General features: G+C 37.5%; 1 protein-coding gene across 13 annotated transcripts in view; it reads right to left on the bottom strand.

Moving 5' to 3' along the window:
• The window catches only part of MBNL2 (muscleblind like splicing regulator 2), a 153,572-nt gene that overhangs the window by 20,512 nt on the left and 113,443 nt on the right, over positions 1-19,617 (bottom strand). For 3 of the 13 annotated variants that reach the window (XM_089775423.1, XM_089775425.1, XM_089775424.1), the window contains 5 exons: positions 17,105-17,305; positions 16,187-16,450; positions 11,318-11,371; positions 10,506-10,659; positions 5,244-6,972 (listed from right to left, as the gene is read on the bottom strand). In XM_089775423.1, coding sequence (XP_089631549.1) covers positions 6,803-6,972; positions 10,506-10,659; positions 11,318-11,371; positions 16,187-16,450; positions 17,105-17,305 — 843 coding nt within the window. In that variant the 3' untranslated portion in view covers positions 5,244-6,802. The other 10 variants (XM_075918784.2, XM_075918792.2, XM_075918789.2 and 7 more) reach the window with 10 other exon arrangements.

Here is a 19,617-nt window from a genome sequence, read left to right on the forward strand (position 1 = left end):
TGCCTTTTTGCACAAGAGCTCTTGCGCAAAAAGGCGTATTCCTCGTAGAAAGAGGAATAACTCTTGCACAAAAAGCCCTGTCTTCTGATGATCTACTACACTTTTTCTTGTGCAAAAACGCGCTTGTAGTGTGGATGTTCCGTGAGATTTTGCACAAAAACTCTGCAGTGTAGACATAGCCAAAGTGAAAACAAACTTAGGGGTTATGTTCCATTTGAAGGCTCCTAATTAGGGCTGGTCAAATCTTGAAATTTTCACTCCATGGAAAATTCTGACATTCCAAAAAATTAAACAACAAAATGTTTTTTAAGTACATCAGAAGCAGGAAACCTGCTAAACAACCAGTGGGGCCCCTGGATGATCGAGATACAAAAGGAGCACTTAAAGACAACAAAATCATTGTGGAGAAACTAAATGAATTCTTTGCTTCAGTCTTCATGGATGAGGATGTTAGAGAGATTCCCAAACCTGACCCGTCCTTTGTAGGTGACAAATCTGAGGATTTGTCACAGACTGAAGTGTCATTAGAGGAGGTTTTGGAATTAATTGATAAACTTAACAGTAACAAGTCACTGGGACCGGATGGCATTCACCCAAGAGTTCTGAAAGAACTCAAATGTGAAATTGCGGAACTACTAACTATGGTTTGTTACCTAGCCTTTAAATCAGCTTCTGTACCCAATGACTGAAAGATAGCTAATGTAACGCCAATATTTAAAAAAGGGCTCTAGAGGCGATCCCGGCAATTACAGACCCATAAGTCTAACGTTAGTACCGGGTAAATTAGTTGAAATAATAGTAAAAAAATAAAATTGTCAAACACATAGAAGAACATAATTTGTTGGGCAAAAGTCAACATGGTTTCTGTAAAGGAAAATCCTGTCTTACTAATCTGTTAGAGTTCTTTGAAGGGGTCAACAAACATGTGGACAAGGGGGATCCAACAGATATAGTGTACTTCGATTTCCAGAAAGCCTTTGACTAGGTCCCTCACCAAAGGCTCTTACGTAAATTAAGTTGTCATGGGATAAGAGGGAAGAACTGATTAAAAGACAGGAAACAAAGGGTAGGAATAAATGGTAAATTGTCAGAATGCAGAGGGGTAATTAGTGGTGTCCCCCAAGGGTCAGTCCTAGGACCAATCCTATTCAACTTATTCATAAATGATCTGGAGAAAGGGGTAAACAGTGAGGTTGCAAAGTTTGCAGATGATACTAAAATGGTCAAGGTAGTTAAGACCAAAGCAGACTGTGAAGAACTTCAAAAAGATCTCACAAAGCTAAGTGATTGGTCAACAAAATGGAAAATAAAATTGAATGTGGATAAATGTAAAGTAATACATATTTGAAAAAATAACCCCAACTATACATATAATATGATAGGGGCTAGGTTAGCTACAACTTATCAGGAAAGAGATCTTGGAGTCATCGTGGATAGTTCTCTGAAGTCGTCCACGCAGTGTGTAGCGGCAATCAAAAAAGCAAACAGGATGTTAGGAATCATTAAGGAGGAGAGATTAAAGAGACAAGCACTTTTCAGCTTAGAAAAGAGGAGACTAAGAGGGGATATGATAGAGGTCTATAAAATCATGAGCAGTGTGGAGAAAGTGAATAAGGAAAAGTTATTTACTTGTTCCCATAATATAAGAACTAGGGGCCACCAAATGAAACTAATGGGCAGCAGGTTTAAAACAATCAGAAGGAAGTTCTTCTTCACCCAGCACATAGTCAATCTGTGGAACTCCTTGCCTGAGGAGGTTGTGAAGGCTAGGACTATAACAAGGTTTAAAAGAAAACTAGATAAATTCATGGAGGTTAAGTCCATTAATGGCTATTAGTCAGTATGGGTAAGGAATGGTGTCCCTCGCCTCTGTTTGTCAGAGGGTAGAGATGGATGGCAGGAGGGAGATTGCTTGATCGTTACCTTTTTGATTCACTCCCTCTGGGATAGCCGGCATTGGCCTCTGTCAGCAGACAGGCTACTGTGCTGGATGGACCCATGGTCTGACCTAGTATGGACATTCTTATGTTCCCTTCTAAGTCTGAACAAAACTGAGAAATTTCCCATGGAAATCCCCAAAATGTTTTAAAATTCTGAACATTTTCATTCAATTTTCCCCAAAGGAAAACAAAGTAACCAGCTACCCTCCATTCCGGAGCCAGCCCAGGGAGTCCTCCATCAGGGAGCAGAGAAGCCCTTAGAACACTGGTTCCAGTCAGGGGGCCAGACTCCCTGCCTGCAATTATGTGATCACATACTATTTTCTCCACAGGCCTGTTTTAGTGCACAGGTTGAATGACTGTGTATGGTGAATAGCACAGAAGGGTTTGTGTAATCTATGTTTTGGGTCCCATTTACTCATGTTATTTTCAAAAGCACCCAATTGGACAGTAGACAGGATTCATGCAGGATTTTCATTCAGTATGTTGGCACAAAATATGAACCATCAGCACATGGTAATTCAATTTCTGTGCCTGACTCAGGATTTTCAAAAAACCGTCAGCTGATACTCAGTGGCTGTAGCAATCCAGTATTCCTGGATTGCCATACTCAGTTCAGAGCAGGTCAGCACAGTTTTTCTAAGAGTTCAAAATATTAACCCAGATGATTAAGGACTGCTATGACTTCCTCTTCAGAATCAAGTCTGGCATCTCACTACATCTGGGTTAAAGTACTTATAGCTAGCAATCTGTTACAACAGCTTTCCAACGACTAATGCTAAGGAGGAAGCAAAAAGCTTACTGGGGAAAACAATGGCTCCACTGATAATCAAGAGGAAGAAACGCCTAGCAGTTCCTATTGATTTTATTGGTTAACTAAAGATTAATCAAATTTAAGTGTTCCTGTCTTCCAATATAAGTGGAAAAGAAAACTAACGTTGTCTAATCCAGGGGGAACTAGGGTATCCTCTTGCAGGGAGACAAATACCTGCTGTTTGGCTGGTGGGAAAAAAGAGCAGAGATATGATAGCTCTGTCTCAGGTGGAAGAAGCCTCTACAGAAATCCATGTGGAAAATATTACTACTGACTGGAATCTTTGGCTGAGTCTACTTTGCAGCTCAGAGCATCCTTCCCAGAGCAGGCAGGCAGACATGCTAGCTCTGCTTGTCCTACACATTAAAAAGTGCAGCGTAACTGGGATAGCATAGGCAGCAGCTTTGGTTAGTCATCTGAATACAGCCCGGTTCCTCTGAGCACATACTCAGGCAGCCTGCCCCAGCCATCCTAATGCTACCCCAGCTACACTTCTGTTTTTACTAAGCTAAGTCACACAGAGCTACATGTGTCCATCTACCGAGAGCAGGAAGCCAGATTCCAACTGCAGTGTAGACATACCCTTTTTCTACGTAATTTAATTCCCTTGTCGTCTGTATTTCCACTTGTTTGTGACTCCTGTTTTTGACCTCAACATTTCCCAAGAGTTCATTAAGCACTTTTGAAACCAATTACTGTTGTGAAGACTGTTATCTGCATTATTAACTACATATCCTGAGAATCTGAAATTCAGCAAATCTACGGGATCATCATCCTACTCTTTAGGGAAGTACTATAGTATTATTCATTACCTTACCATACCTTTGATACAAAAATGAGAAGAATAGAAAATAGCTAAATTTTAAGTACTCCAGTTACTTGTAACATTTGTATTCTATTCTCAAATATCCTTCAACATTTCCCCTTATTAAAATGAATTAGCTATCAGAAAGGGAAGAACAAAAGAATAGCGTGTAGAAAAAAAATGATAAAGCCATGCATACACTATCACACTGAAAAATGTAAACCCTCCTAAAACCAAGGTATATGTTTGTTAGTATTTCTTGAAGAAAGCACTGTATTTCAGAGGTAGTATTTTTTCCCTAGAATATTATAAGTAAGCAGTAATGCTGACTTTTCTATTGCTTCAAGGGGTGTTACCAAACTTGATTTGTTTTGAAATTGAATCAGTTTTGAAAATCCAGTTTTCTGGTAGAACATCTTTAAATATTTTTAATATTTTTAAAAAATCCTTAAAAAAATTCTTTGCATGTGTTGCTGCTCCTCTGTTAGGTCTGAAAGGGGGCTGGAAGCAAGTGTGCTGAAGGCCATAGGTTCTTCCCCTTCTCTTTGTGAGTAAATCTGCCTACCAGCTCTTCAGTTCCATCTTACTGCTGCTGTTGCTCGTAAACACCCTTTTGCACACCGGGGAAAGAGTTCACATATAAGTTCCTCCTGAGCCGTGCATGACAGTGATGCACCGGATAGAAATAAAATAGCAAAAGTGACCAAACACAAAGTGGTGTGATAACTGGCACACAAAGGACTGAACTGGGGACCTCCAAAAAGCAAAAGTGAGAATCTCTACAGAGCCCAGGTTTTATATGAAAAATTGCAACAGACTCATATCCTTAGGAGATTGGGAACAGAGGAGAAAGGTAATACAAAGTGACCAGTAGGTTACATAAGCAAACCGAAAAAAAAAGAAAAATAGTACTTCCGCTGATCTCTTTCATGTTAGGGGATACTTGTACCAACAGTAGATATAATATTTTCAGAAGGCAATGTAATTTTCAAGTTGGCACAGTGTCCCTTTAAATCTAGAGTGGACAGAGAAGTCCAACTTCCTATGTAAATATACAGAATGCAAATGAGAGTTATTTCTTATGTTACTGGCATTTTCTAGAAAATGTTTACTTTTTACTTTCATCAATGTCTCTTCAGCTGACTTTGCCCACTTGTGGTTTTCATTAGCTTTCACAACCACAAAGAGCTAATCATTTAAACACACTGTATGGAGAAAATGATATTAACAAACATGAACATTTTAACACTGCTGTAATATGGTTTTCCTTTTGGCATCCAAAGTTAGTTGTAAATCTTAACAAGAAAACTACTAAAATTATTCTCTCAGCCAGGTTAATTACACAATATTAGATACAAGAAACAAACACTGCAACACAAAACATAGCTACATCATTATTTGCAATAAATGTTAACTCTAAATAAGTGCAACCTGTCCATAAACACTTGCTATAAACCATTTAAAAATAAAATTTGATGGGTAAACATGAAAAAAAATTCTCCATGAGAATTTTTTTTTTAAAAAAATATCAGCACTCATTTAGAGTTTGGGATTTGTGAAAGAAAGCTTTAAAAGGAGCAAACCTGATTGGCTGTGGCTGTTGCGGCGAAGGGGACACTTGTTGCAGGAGTTGCTGCTGCAGAGACAGTGGCGGACGTAGCGCTGTGCATCATGGGTACTTTCAGGAGGGGAACCATGGAAGCAATGAACAGGAGGGTGTAGCATTATGGTAATAGAAGTGGTATTTTGGCATGGTGAATATCAGAGCAGCAAGCCATCATGGGTTAAACCAGCAGATGGCATGCAATCACAATGCAAAGCAAGAAAGCGTGGCAGAGAAATAAAAAAAGGGAAAAAAGCTTATTACAAGTACAATTAAAGGAAGTTTGTCAACATAATCAGTGATTCCCAGAAAAAGCAAAATAACTTGTAATTGCTGACATTATATTTAAGAATTTGGCAAATTATTTTAAATTGGGCATTTACTTTTAAAATAGCTTATCACTTCAAGGGAGAATTGTAAAATCAGTTTTTAAGTAACTAAAATATATTAACAATCTATTCTTAAAGGAAAATCTTTCATTTTTAGTATTGGAAAGGAAAGAAACTATTATTTTGATATATATTAAACATAATTTATTTTCATTTACCAGTATTAGAGGTTAAAGGTATATTTGCAATCTTGCTTTAAACATACATAATTTTATATTTTGGTTTCTGGACTTATGTGCTACCAGCTCTGTACAACCGTTACATTTTATTTGAGATAAATTACCATCTGCTTTGAGGAGAATATCATCAGTGTTATAATTATTTTCCTGATAAAAATACTAATTTGTTTGATCTAAAAGAGCAAATTAGATTGTGAACATTTATTTTTGTTCAGTTTTAATATACGGATGAATTTATGAGCATGTGCAAAATTCACTCACGTGATTTGCTGAAAGTCAAGTAAGTAGCCCCATTAAAATAAATCAATTACAGGCAGTCCCCGGGTTACATGGATCCGACTTACATCGGATCCCTACTTACAAACGGGGTGAGGCAACCCCGCACTAGCTGCTTCCCCCCAGCAGACCAGGGAGACGCAAAGCTAGCGCCTCCCCCAGCAGACCAGGGAGACGCGGAGCGGCTTTTCTCAGCAGACACCTCAGCTTGAGAATAAAGGACTGAGGGAAGTGAGGTGTGGGAGAATAAAGCTCTGGAGAAATGGTTGGCTAGAGTTTCCCCTACAATATGTACCCGTTCCGACTTACATACAAATTCAACTTAAGAACAAACCTACAGTCCCTATCTTGTACGTAACCCGGGGACTGCCTGTACTCACAGGAGTAAGTGTCTGTTGCTAAATTCGCAACCATAAAAGATGTGCATTCAAATGCTGCAAATTTTAAAGTGGATTTAATTTAATTAAAAAGGAATGTGATTCAGACTTTAGGTCTCAAGTACTTTCAGTTACAAGTATTAAAATACATGCTTCTGGGAAACTCTGATAAAACTTTCTAACACACAGCAAAAAGGAGAAATAGGCACACGACTATGAAACTTCAAAACACTGATGGAATTAGCCTGTTTTACCAATATTTTATGATTTAAAAATATTAGAAAATATAAAATATATTGATAGAAACACAATTTTGGAAACTGAAAAGCAGATTGGAATCCATGATTTTATGCATTTGCAGTGTGGTTGTTATAGCAGGTGATGTCATATCTAAACTGAATTTTAATCTACAAATAAATCTAAGCTCCTACAAAATCAATCAAAAAGCCAAATGAACCATTACATCTAGTAATCGAGTCATGTTTAATATCTTCCAAACAATTGACGGTATAGTATACAATATAAAAGATCAATAAAGAAATTTGAAACCTACCAATACTGGTAGCGGGTGTCATGCACAAAACTGACCCTGCATGTCATGCAATGATAGGTGGAAAAAGTGAATAAAGGGAAGAAACAGGTTAGCTGTTTAGAGTTAACATTCAAAATGAGATTCAAGCATAACCAAGGGTAAGTAAAAGTTAGCTGAACACAATCTTAAGGTCATTCATAGTTTTTGTGTTACAAGAGTGACTTTAAATAATTTGATATTAAAATAGTATTACATTACACCAAAACATATTTTGTACAGCTGTATGTGTACTTAAGATGGACCAGATTTCATAAATATCTTTCATTTATTATTTTTTAAATAACATATTTTAAAAGAAATCTTGATTGAATATTGGATTATCTATGGGCTGCTTAAATCCACTGAACAATTCAGACAGTATTATGTTAACTACACAGATTCATATTTATTAATTTTGCTCATACACAGCAGAGAAAAGCATTTAATTAAATAGAAATTCTCTTATTATTCGGAGGATATTTTGCTAAATCTATTTAACATACACTTTTTAATGACAATTTACTAATGTGAATTTTATCTACAAAAATGCTAAAATGGTAGCCCTGGAAATGGAACCACTTCAGCATGGCTAGTGACTGTACAAGTGTCCACAAAATGTCTTTCCAATGTGCCTCAGAATTATGCAGGGTGGAGGAAGGCCTCTATACGGCTAAGTTCAGTTTTTGTACTCATTCAACCATTATCCTTTCTGCTAAAGTAAATGAACAAGGATATGGCTTTTTAGGATGGTGAATACAATGTATGATGGGGAGAAAGTGGAAGGCAGAGAGGAAGAGGAACAAAGGGGCATGTACACAATGCTGCACATTCAGCACACAAAATAGATTAAGTTTGCAGAACTCCTGTTTAGTGATGTTAACAACCTTTTAGGTATTTTGCTGTTTGCTGTTAAAAGCGTAAAGTAACTATGAATGACCTTATCATGAAGAATAATCCCCACACACTTTCCCCTCTTGCACTGGTCTTAAAAGTTCTAACAAACAGCATTTGAAGAAAAACACTGCCCTCTTGCTTTTCTGATCATGAATAATCATTCACCAAACAATAAAACGTGCAGATGAAGCAGTCATACTGACTTAGTGTGTGCTTTGTATTAAAAGAGAATGACAGTGGGGGAAAAAAAATCCGAAGATAAGCAGTGCTATCAAGCCCCAAACCTTTAATTAGTGAGTCAGTGGTTAGAAAAGTCAGAAAATTACATAAAACAACTTATCAGTTTTCCATATACTTCATAAACAAACCCTTGCTCTAGCTGTAACAGTTCTACTGAACACGTCGGACATATTTAAAATTGATACCAGGAAATACTGATTTACCAATTTAAACCAAAGGATTGATTTCATGAACAGTTCTTCATAGGGTGTGCTTTATTTACAGCTACAATCCCATAGTGGGAAGGAGTGGATGTATTTGAAGCCAAGTTCCAGAAGACATAGTTCCTCCCACACTCCCTGAGAAGTGCAACTACTATAGAAGCAACATGCACTGTTTTCTAATGAAAGGCTCATTATACTGGCCAATGGGAAGGGTGTGTGCCATCTCTTACATCTCCATCCTGCACCCTTCTTTACAGACACTAAGGATACCAGACCTGACGATTTCTCAGGCTCACTACGAGGAATGTCTTCCATTCTGCCCTGGCTCATGTGCTGGATCTCCTGGAGATGAGGAGCTTTTTGTACCTCTTCCCTTTGTTGTGCACCAGTGCTAGGACTGGATGACAATCTAGCCTTGCAAGAGTCTGGCAAGAAGGCCCACATCCTTTTACATCTTGAATTTATAATAAACAAACTCTCTCTCAATTCTGAGCTAATTTGTACTGGTGGTTATAATGAGTCCAGTGTTAACCAAAAACGTGAATTGAAGAGAACCAAAAATGTGAATTGAAGAGAAACGGCACATGGAACAAAGTACAAGCATTCTAAGTTTGGAAAATATCTGAATGCTGTCTAACTGAAATATTTTCAAACTAGCTTATTTTTCAGGTTTATTTTAATGTATTTTTACAGTAATTATATACTATGCTGATAAGCTCTGAAAGGCAGTCCCTAAGAGGAGGAACAATGCACATTGCACCCCAAGGTTTTATGCCTGTGATGTGAAGTACATTTGCAGGGGACTCTTCAACATTTGTAAGCATCAGATGTGCTTCCACCCATTTCTCAAATTCCTTCAAACCTTCCCACAGATGCACATTTCCATTTTAGTAGCAAGTTACAAAATGGTCATGGGATCTCACTGGAAATTAAAATTAAAGTGAGTCCATATGTAAAACCAGTGCAAAAAATAAATCATTAGAACATATTTTTACAAATATAGGGCCAAATTCTAAGATCTTAACTAAGTTTTAACATGCTTCTTTTTCAGGCAAACTTCCATTAAGTCCGTGTGATTTTTGGTTTTTTAAAAAGATTCTTGTAAAAGTATATAATAAGAAATGGCAGCATCTTGAATTCTTTCACTTATTTAATTGTTAATGTTATTGGACGGTTAAAGAATATGACAGAAGATAAGTAAATATATTAAAAACAAAAAAAATTACTTCAGAAAAGTGTTTTAAAACAGCCTAAAAATTCATGGTTACTATATATATTAATACTGACACTGCACTCTTTAAGAAACTCTTTCAATAGCTCTTTTTGACTAACACAGAGGATTTTATTGCAACTGTTCACTTCATTCTTAAATCACACATTTAAGTAGAATATTCAACATTCTTTCACAGTGTTAAAAGAAAGTCGTCACACTGCATGTGTGAGCTCAGGATGTTAATCCTGATGGGGTAATGGATTTTTCCAGATATAGTTTTCTACCGCTCTGAACTCCAATGTAATATTAATTTTACTAAAATTCCACCATAATTAAATCACTTATATTAAAAACCAAAACACCAGTTAATAATTGTAAATTCTGGGGAGAGTTTTGGATTATAAAATATTCCATTATGAAGACAACGAAACACATTTTCCACATAAAAAAGTTATGTGCAGACGTGGGGAGTATTTTATCCTCATTGTGCATCTGTGTAGGAATTAACTAAAATTTTGTTGTTAGTGCTGCAGTTCTAGAAGCCAAAGGGCAACATGTAGCACAAGCATGTCTATCATTGCAGAACAGTAGTACAAAATACACCCGAGGAACAGAGACAGGCATTACAAACACTTTTCACACTTCCCCTAGAATTCAAAAGCATTATGCCTTCTTCATCAAGTAAATGACATTCCACCTCTCCACCAATCACAGCTCTGGTAGATGGACCCAACATACAACCCATTACATATAGATATAAAGTACTCCAACATATGCAAAATAACGGCTATAACAGAACATACTAAAAGTTACATAATTACAAGTCAACTTACCTCCTAAATCCTATCATCCCACTGAAGGAATTAAAATAATGTAGTAAAATACTTGTGCATACCTGTCTGAAATCTGTAGGAAATGGGTTAAATATATTCAATGCACTAGGCACTGTCTTATGGGGCGAATGCTTAATTATAATTCTGTTTAGTGCAAATACAACATACCTGTTGGGATAAATGCTGCATGTTGTTGCAACTGTGCATTGGCAAGAGCCTGTTGATAGTGCAAGACACTGGGATTAAAAATGGCACTGGCACCATTACTTTTTTCAAGTGCTTGTCTCTTTGGTAATGGGTGAAGAACACCAGGAGGAAAGGCCTGTAAAAAAGAGAGAGTTTAATTACATTTACAGATTTTTTCAAAATATATACATCTTTTCTAATATATATATATATACACACACACACATAAATAAAATCTTGTAATATAGTTTTTAAAAAAGCAGTTAAAGATGCTTTGCCATGCACCTTAACTCAAATTATAGCAATGTAAAATGAGTGAAATTTTGTTGTTGATCGCAAAAGCATGGCACTATTAACATAAAACTGTAGCACCACAACTACTGAAAAGGAATGCCTTTAAAGCAACAAAAGTGGTATTTCCTTTAAATTTGGGCTTAAAATATTCTAGGAAGAAAAAACCACTTGTGTTTCATTACCAAGTATTCTTTCTTAGTTAAATATTTTTCCTATTATTAACTACAATGAAGGATTATAATATTTTCAATTACAAAAGCAGTCATATCTAATTTTAACTTGTATGAAAAGGTATTTTAAAATGAAATTATGTTAGGAAAAAAACTAAATTGTTTGCATTTATTGCATATGAGAATGAGATGGATAAATATAATACTGATTTTTCTGTAAATTAATAGTATATGACAGTTTTCAGTTGATGTTAAAAAAAGCAATAAAAATTTCATTAGTTGCTTCTCTGAAAAGCTACATGCAAAGCAAAAGGTGAAAGGTCAAAGTACCAGGTCTACAGTTGCTTCGAGAGGTCGCTTCATTGCTTTGGCAGTCGACTGAGTCTTTTAATAACAGGCAGCGAGCACATGATGGCAGTGGGCCAATGGGATTCAAGCGAATTAACATACAGGTAAACAGCAAGCAGAGGTGCATCATGGGAACGGCATTGCATTGTGGATAGGTGAGAAGGAAAAAAATATTCTGAATGCAGTATACAACATACAAAACACTAGGCATGCACAACAACAAAAATGTTTTCTAAAGAAATGAATATTACACCTTGAATTAGTACTGAAGCAAAAATGCATCTACTATACCTTAGTTAAAAGCATATAAGAGAGTAAAATATAGATGTTTGAAATTTAGGAAAGTTAATTAAAACAGCAGCTTGCAGACATCTAAGCATAATATAACACTTCACAGAAACACACAGGTTTTCAGGATTTTCTTACAATAATTTCTGATAATTATGTTAGTTATGTCAAGTTAAGAAGCATACAATACATTTTCAACACTAACATTTAAAATATAAAGCATTAATGATAGTTTTAATGCTTTAAAGGGACTACTCACGTGTATGTGTGCAGGATCAGGGCCTTAGTTAATAAAATGTACATTTCAATAGAATTTTTAGGAGTCAAAATAAAAACAATTTCTAATATAATAAATTAATATTATGTCTAATCAATTGATTAGTTTAATTTTTTTATAGCTAGAACACTAACTTGGATTATCCTTTTTAACTTATCATATTATACTGAGAAAAAGCTCTACATTTTTAAACAAATGTTTTCTCAGATGTTCCTTGTTCGCCAAGGAACCTCTCTCTAATCACCCAACCCCCTCTATAAAATATATTTCTTCTATTAGGCCTTTCTGTGATAATCAACCACTGGAGAGCAACAGAAAGAGAAGAGGGAAAAAGAAAAATGAAAATATAATTAACTAACTGCATAAAGGTTCTATATACTTTGTATATGTATACTATTATGAGGTGTGTTTAAGGTATGGTGACTATTTAATTTAACTTAGCTTTTATGTTCCTTAGTGTCTTCTTTCATGTTTATTATTATCCTGAACACTCTTTTAGTGCTCCATAAATAATGTAATGATTACATTAATATATCACACTGTCTTCAAATTGATTCCACAAAGCACAATACCACCAAAATACTTGTTTTTAGCTATAAAAGGATTGGGGTCTGGCTATTTCATAGACAGCTCATTGCTTTGCTTTTACCTTAAAAGCTGAAATCAGCTAAGGCATTTGAAAAAAAAAAGTTACTAGGTTTAAATGTCAGGGGCAAGAGATACGCTTGTACCCTGAGGTATCTTGAACTCTACAATTCACTGACCCTGTTAATCTGTCTGGGATTCTTTCCTGGAGGCACAGCATTGAAGAAGCAGCCTGAGGGAGAGGGGGAAAAAGGTGACTAACTCACCTTAGCTCTATTTTATGGCAGCTCTAAAGCTACCTTTAAAGAATCTTTGCAGTAGTGTATGCTCCTGGGACTTCCTTCTTGTCCCAGACATGCTTTCTGTCTTGGGGCTCATAAAAGGGCCTACACAGGTCTAGAGATTTGGGGCTCATAAAAGGGCCTACACAGGTCTAGAGATAGCTGTCCCATGCAGGGGCCTGGACCAGGGGAATTCTCCTTGGGCTGGCTGTGGGACTTTAGCAGCTCCTGTATGTGGCGGTTACAGCAGCATAAAGTTACCATAGTGGGAGCCAGACTCTCACTCCTCTTCTTCAGGCACACAGTTTACCCAAGACTTCTTTGTTTACTCATTCTTGTGGTATTTTGGTTTTTGAGGGAGTTAAAAATATTATTACCTTCCCTCCCCTTTGCTATCATCCAACTTTCCTTAGTAAGTATGGCAATCGCTTACATAGAAAAGAAAGCGTTCCTCATTCCATCAGTGACCCACCGAATAGAGTCATGAAACGCTTGATTTTGGATTTTTTGACTAACTGCTGGGGGAATTATATCCTGTGTTGATTACCTAGTATCTTAGGCTGTTTTAGAATAAGCAAAATTCATAACCAAAGACAGATGAGTCAGTGCTTTTATAAAAGTAAAAGAGTTCCAGCACCAGTGAAGATGACTGTTAACGTGTTCTACAGCAAAAATATGTACTGTTCAAACATTTATGAAGCATGTAAATTAACCCTTTTTCTGAGAATTAGTCTATAAATCCCTGCATAATCTAGGTTTTACATACACAAGCCTCCTGATCCACATCCCTGCCTACCAAGTACAGTGTATCAGGGTCGGACTGCTGAGAGACCATAATTTCAGCTCAGGACCCGTACTGAAGTTGGAACTGTTGGTTAAGGATCTCTGATTGTTTATTCCAAAGGAGATTCACCAGAGGTTTCGTTTGTTTGCTTAGGTCAAGCAGCATTTTTACCATTATTCTTGACCATTGTGGGGTCCCCTCTCCTGTATAATATACTGTATTAGCAATCACTGCCCCCCTCCATACTCTCTCCCCATTTATCCCAATGAAGAATTGATCTCATTTATTTATTTTGGTCCATGGTTTCCCTTTGTTCCAGATTTGTATTAAATAAAAAGTAATTTGGATGTAAAAAAGCTTCTGTCATCTGCACTGTAACTTTGGAAAGTTTAAAAATTCAATTAAAGGCCATCTATATAATTTCCCACAGGAATAATATACCATCATATGCCTTTTAGCCTTCTCCTGTTGTGGTAGAATGCTAGTAATTCAAACTGTTTCAAAAGACTCTTGGTCTGAATCTTCAATGGAGTTTATTCAATAAAAGGAGATACATCTTTAGAACTAGTTCGGCTCAGAAAAAAAAACGTTGCTTATGTTTTAATATCTTCTAGAACTGTAATGAATTCTGCATGATTGAAAGACTATTAATGGATCTGGATGCAATTTATTTTAGTTTATTCTCCAAAAAGTGCAATCTGAGTCAACCTGAAACTATTCATGACTTTGATTTGGTTCAATTTTGGCTGGAAAAAAGTTTTCATGGCCAGCTTTAGAAACAAAGCATATGTTTATCCTTGTGTCACTCACAAGCTTCAGTCCAATATTTAGAGAAGTTGAAAAGGAAGTGAGAGACCAACATTTCAAACACCATTCTGGTGCATGTAGATAGTATCATGAGCTTTCGTGGGAAGAGCCCACTTCTTAGGCTGTGCCCACAAAAGCTCATGATACTATCTATATGTTTTGTTAGTCTTTAAAGTGCTACCAGACTATTTGTGGTTTTTTTAAGTTTATCCTCTGCAGACTAACTCAGCTACCCCTCTGAAACATTCTGGAGCAGTGACTTCTCCACAAGTCTTCTTCCTTGCCAAATAAGTTCCTTAACAACTAGGCTACAGACTAGTGTGGAGGGGTTCCTCTCTATTTCTCCTGTTGAAGCTGTTTCATTCTGCATAAACACTTAAATTTGCAGTGGAACAAAGTGAGCTAGTGAATTTGACTAGCCTAGTGATTAATGTGTTTACTTGGAAGACGGAAGATGTAGATGCATATTTTCTCTGTCCCAGATTCAGAGAAGGGAACTGAATTTTCAAACACAATCTAGCATTTTTTTCTGATTTTTTGGTTTGCTGGTCATTCCAGATTCTCCTCTTCTCCCCCAAAATCAGTCCCTTTCCCTGCTCTAATTATTAAAGCATAAAACTCAGATATTCATCCTTTTTTATTTTCAGACTTCTGTGAGCACAGGGAAGGTTTTAGCTAAAATTCCAATATTTTAGATAGAGACTGGAAATACTGTAGGAGAAAATCCTGAATTATGAAAAGTTCTCCTTTGTTCTTTTCCTTAAATTCTTTTACAGTAGTCTCATTTAAAAGAAATTCACATTTTGTCCCCTAAATGTCTGGTCTCTATCTATTTGCTAAATACAATACCCCATGATAGTTATATACTGTACTGTATTGTGTTTTTGGTAGGCTTCTTAACATGAGAGTAACTGTATTGTCTACATCTATTGTATGCACTATCTACAACTATCACATCTGTATAATTATTCTTTCAGTGCTAGGAATTAGAACAAGGCTGCTTTGATCTATGAGCTGATTGCACCGCTGTCCCCAAAAAGACCCTGCATGCTTTATTTGTTCAATTTTCTCAATACTGATGTGGAATTGTTGCTAGTAATAGTATCAGTCATGATGCAAAAGGACACAGAGGGAAAGGCATTTCTAAATATGTTTCAGTAGGAGTATAAAGTTTCTCAAAACAAATCAGAATCTTTAACCTCTTTCCTTTGATCTTACTAGATATAGTGTTGTTAATTTATTTATAGGCATTATTATGCCATTTACAGATATAAAGCTAAATGTCTGAAAAAAGTTTAATAATTAAGCTTATTTCCATTTTTGTAAATGAGAAACTGAGTCAGGTGGCAACTTAAAATGACCTACACAGGATATTACAGTAGTAAGCAGAGAGACCAGATCTCTCATCTGTGCCATGTCTTGGAAACAAAACTATTCTTCCTTGTTTCCTAATTTTTCAGATTATATTCCTGCCATCAGAGAGTTAATATAGCACATGTACATACTTCCCAATGACCACTAAATTCTGCCAGTTTTATTTCTCATCAAGAAATATTAGAAGGCAAATTTAGCATATCATCATGGAGCAGAGAGCAAAGACAACTACAAAGTGTCTAACTGCTCCACTTTCTCAAGAGAGGGACCTACTATGCTAAAATAGGTGAGGGAGAGAAAGTATTTTTCCCCTCAAAAAAACTAATCATTTTTAGATTTCCTAGCTTTTCTGAAGGTGTAAAAATAAATACTACTTTAAATAACGCTACTAGTGAGAGAAAAAACAGAAACTGAAAATTTTATGAAAAAATGCAACCATATATTCTTGCACTTACCATCACTGTCGCAGCTGCAGCAGCTGCTTGCGCTGCCACTGCAGCCTGGTTGGCTTGATGTTGAGCAGCTTTGATTTTGGCCTGCAAGTGTGCAGGAGGGTGAAAATATTTGCATTTCTCCCTCATGCAACGCCCCTTTATGTAATCCATACAAACGGTAACAGTGTTGTCATTTGTATCAATCATTGTGCTATCTGCAGGGTGTGCAAAGCGGCAGTCAGTCTCTCCCCGCGCGCAGTTTCCCCGCTGGAACTCCCTGCATACCTATGTGCAAAACAACACTAATTACAGCGGATGGGCTCACAGCAATCTTACCTGGGACAAGCGAAACAAAAAACCCCCACATACTCCACTCTTTTTCTGTAGTTTTAGACTTGTCCCATAGTGTTTACAATAGTCCTTTACCTATCCATTAACCACATTGCCTGCTTTTGATTAAGTTGCTGTGTTGTTTGATAAAGAGTTGAACTTACATAGAACAGTGTCATTTAAAAAAAAATCTATTCTTGTTCATCTACCTAAAACCGCTATAAATAACGCTCAGTATTCATCAATTAACTGCTCTTGTGGACCCAGTTACTTTCTCGATGAAGAAATTCATAAAGACACAGCTGTTTTTTAAAAACTCAATGTCTTTTGTTACTTTTAATATTGATTTGATATAATATATGTGATATCAAGTTGAATCCTCACATTCCCTGGAATTTTATCAAAACATATTAAATAAAAATGACACTAAACAATGGTACCATTTTCATTGAGGTCAAGTGTAAATCCTACAACAGTATTTATGAGATCTATATTTGTAATAACTAACATTTATGCTATTTTAGGGAGCGCGTCTAAGGACAAAGCTTTTCAATGCTCTTACTTAAACAGCAGAAAATTACTTTCTAGTCACAATGGTGTCTGTAGTACCTCCAGTTTATCAGTCCTCAAGAGTTTCTGAGTAGCAGTCGAACCAGGGACTGTCACAGGCGGACTTCCAGGAACAATGACAGGCGGCGTGGGTAGAATTTCAGTCGGAACTATCCCAACTCCAGGGGTTACAGGTGTTAAGTAAGGAGCAAAGCTTATAGCTGTGTTTGTTCCTATTGTTGGACCTACTGGAAACGTGGGCTGCAAATGGAAACATAGTGAGATGAAAAATAAATAAGTGATCTTACACTCATTTAAAAAAAACAAACTTTGCAAATCTTATTTGCTGTACATTTTCTCTGGTTTTGATTCATTTTCTTAATTAAAAGGTTTGAGAACATTTATGTTTACACTGCATGCTTTCTTCTCTTAAATGGGTAATACATTCCAGTGAAGTACATGTACAGCACTTTGCAGCCATATTATGAGAAAAGTGGTTGCCACTGCATCTATACAGGTCAGTTATCATATGAATATGGCCTTCTACTGAGATTGCTGTTATATTACCTTTCAGGTTTATTTATATGTCTCATATAAAGTGCATCTTATTTGTACTGCTTTCCTCTTTTTATCTGCTTCCCTGGTAAAATGGAAGGTAAAAAGTTATTCAGCATACTGAATCCATCTTTGTACTAATGATGAACATCACATGTTACATCTATCACTTTGCATATCATATTTTGTATCTGTATACCAACTTATTGTGCTCTGTGACATGTAAAACTGGCCTATGCAATGATTATGTTATATTCAACTGTCACCTGTGGACAATGGAGCATTTATTATTGGACCCAATATTTAGGTCATGATATTTTTCAGGTTGATAGACTACGGTAGTGAGATTAGTCTCTCTAAGCTTAGCCAATCAAAATTCTTTGAGGGGTGCAAATGATATGGGCCTGAAATTACGTTTCACAACCATTTAAAGCTATGCTATGCAATGCAATGAAGCTATATCAAAAGGAAGAAGCAGAAATCCAGTTCAGATAATGCAGGATAGCAGATTTGCTAATACATATTCCACGGGGACAAGAGTCAATGCATTATCATGGTCAAGATTGGAAGGTCTTTTGTAAGCCTGCAGAGTTGATGTTGCTAGAGAGAGGCAAACTACAGGCAGTCCCCGGATTACGTACAAGATAGGGACTGTAGGTTTGTTCTTAAGTTGAATCTGTATGCAAGTCGGAACTGGCATCCAGATTCAGCCGCTGCTGAAACTGATCAGTGGCTGATTCCAGGAAGCCCGGGGCAGGGGCTTCCTGTAGTCAGCCACTGGTCAGTTTCAGCAGCGGCTGACTTGGGGATGCCTGGGGCAGAGCAGCTGGGGTGCTGCTGGGTTGGTCCAGTAGCGCCGCCGCTCCTCGGTGCTACTGGACCAACCCAGCAGCACCTAAGCTGCTCTGCCCCAGGCGTCCTGATTCAGCCGCTGCTGAAACTGACCAGCAGTGGCTGAATCAGGACGCCTGGGGCAGAGCAGCTGGGGTGCTGCCGGGTTGGTCCAGTAGCGCCCAGAGCGGCGCTACGGGACCAACCGGCAGCACCCCAGCTGCTGTACCACAGGCGTCCGGAGCAAAGCCGCGGAGCACGGGGGCAGCGGGACAGCCTAGACGCGCCGTGGCTGTCCTGCTGCCCTCGGGCTCCGCGGCTTTGCTCTGCTTTGCTCCCCGTCTCCCTGGTCTGCAGACCAGGGGAACGGGGAGCAAAGCGGCAGAGCATGCGGGCAGCGGACAGCTCAGACGCATCTGGGCTGTCCGCTGCCCGCGTGCTCCGCCGCTTTGCTTCCTCTCCCTGGTCTGCTGGAGACCAGGGAGACGGGCCCCGTTCGTAACTGCGGATCCGACATAAGTCGGATCCACGTAACTCGGGGACTGCCTGTATAATTACAAAAGTGAAAAGAATATGCATAGAAATGCAGCAAGTTTCAGACAAGTGTGGACTGATATTACAAGAGCAATTGCAGAGATTGTTTGTACCTGCACTCACTACTGGAAACTTTCGGGTTCTTACACAACTCTATCCAAGACTAGCCAGGCCAGAAATGCAGGGTCAACCAAAAGTTAAGCCCCAAAATAAGCTGGCAGCTAGTAAATGCCAAGATGTAGCAGAGCTCTAGAAAACGTAGCAGCAAACATTTCTTTCTCTTCAAGGTGGCCTGTGTAAGCTCTATTAGAAGGGCAAGCTAGCCATCTACACTGTATGAAACAGCCCGAGGGGGAAAAAACATGACTCAAAGGGGTTTTAGCAGTCCTTGGAGAAAGTTGCCAATCAAGAATGAGTCCAATGTAGCCCCCAAAAAGGGGCTGACAGCAGCAGAAGAACTAGCTAGGGTGCCCAACTGCAAGAAAAAAAAAAATCTAGTTATCACTCATGAAAGAGTAAAAACTTTAAAAAATTGTTTCCTATGCACATCAAAGACATGCTCTTATCCCAATGAAAAACTATCCATAAACTGTAAATCAAAATAATTTAAAAAATTAAGAAAAAAAGGATTCTTGCTCTAATAGCTCTATGTT

The sequence above is a fragment of the Pelodiscus sinensis genome, chromosome 1 (assembly GCF_052426305.1).
Source record: "Pelodiscus sinensis isolate ZL-2025 chromosome 1, ASM5242630v1, whole genome shotgun sequence".
Lineage (NCBI taxonomy): Eukaryota > Metazoa > Chordata > Testudines > Trionychidae > Pelodiscus > Pelodiscus sinensis.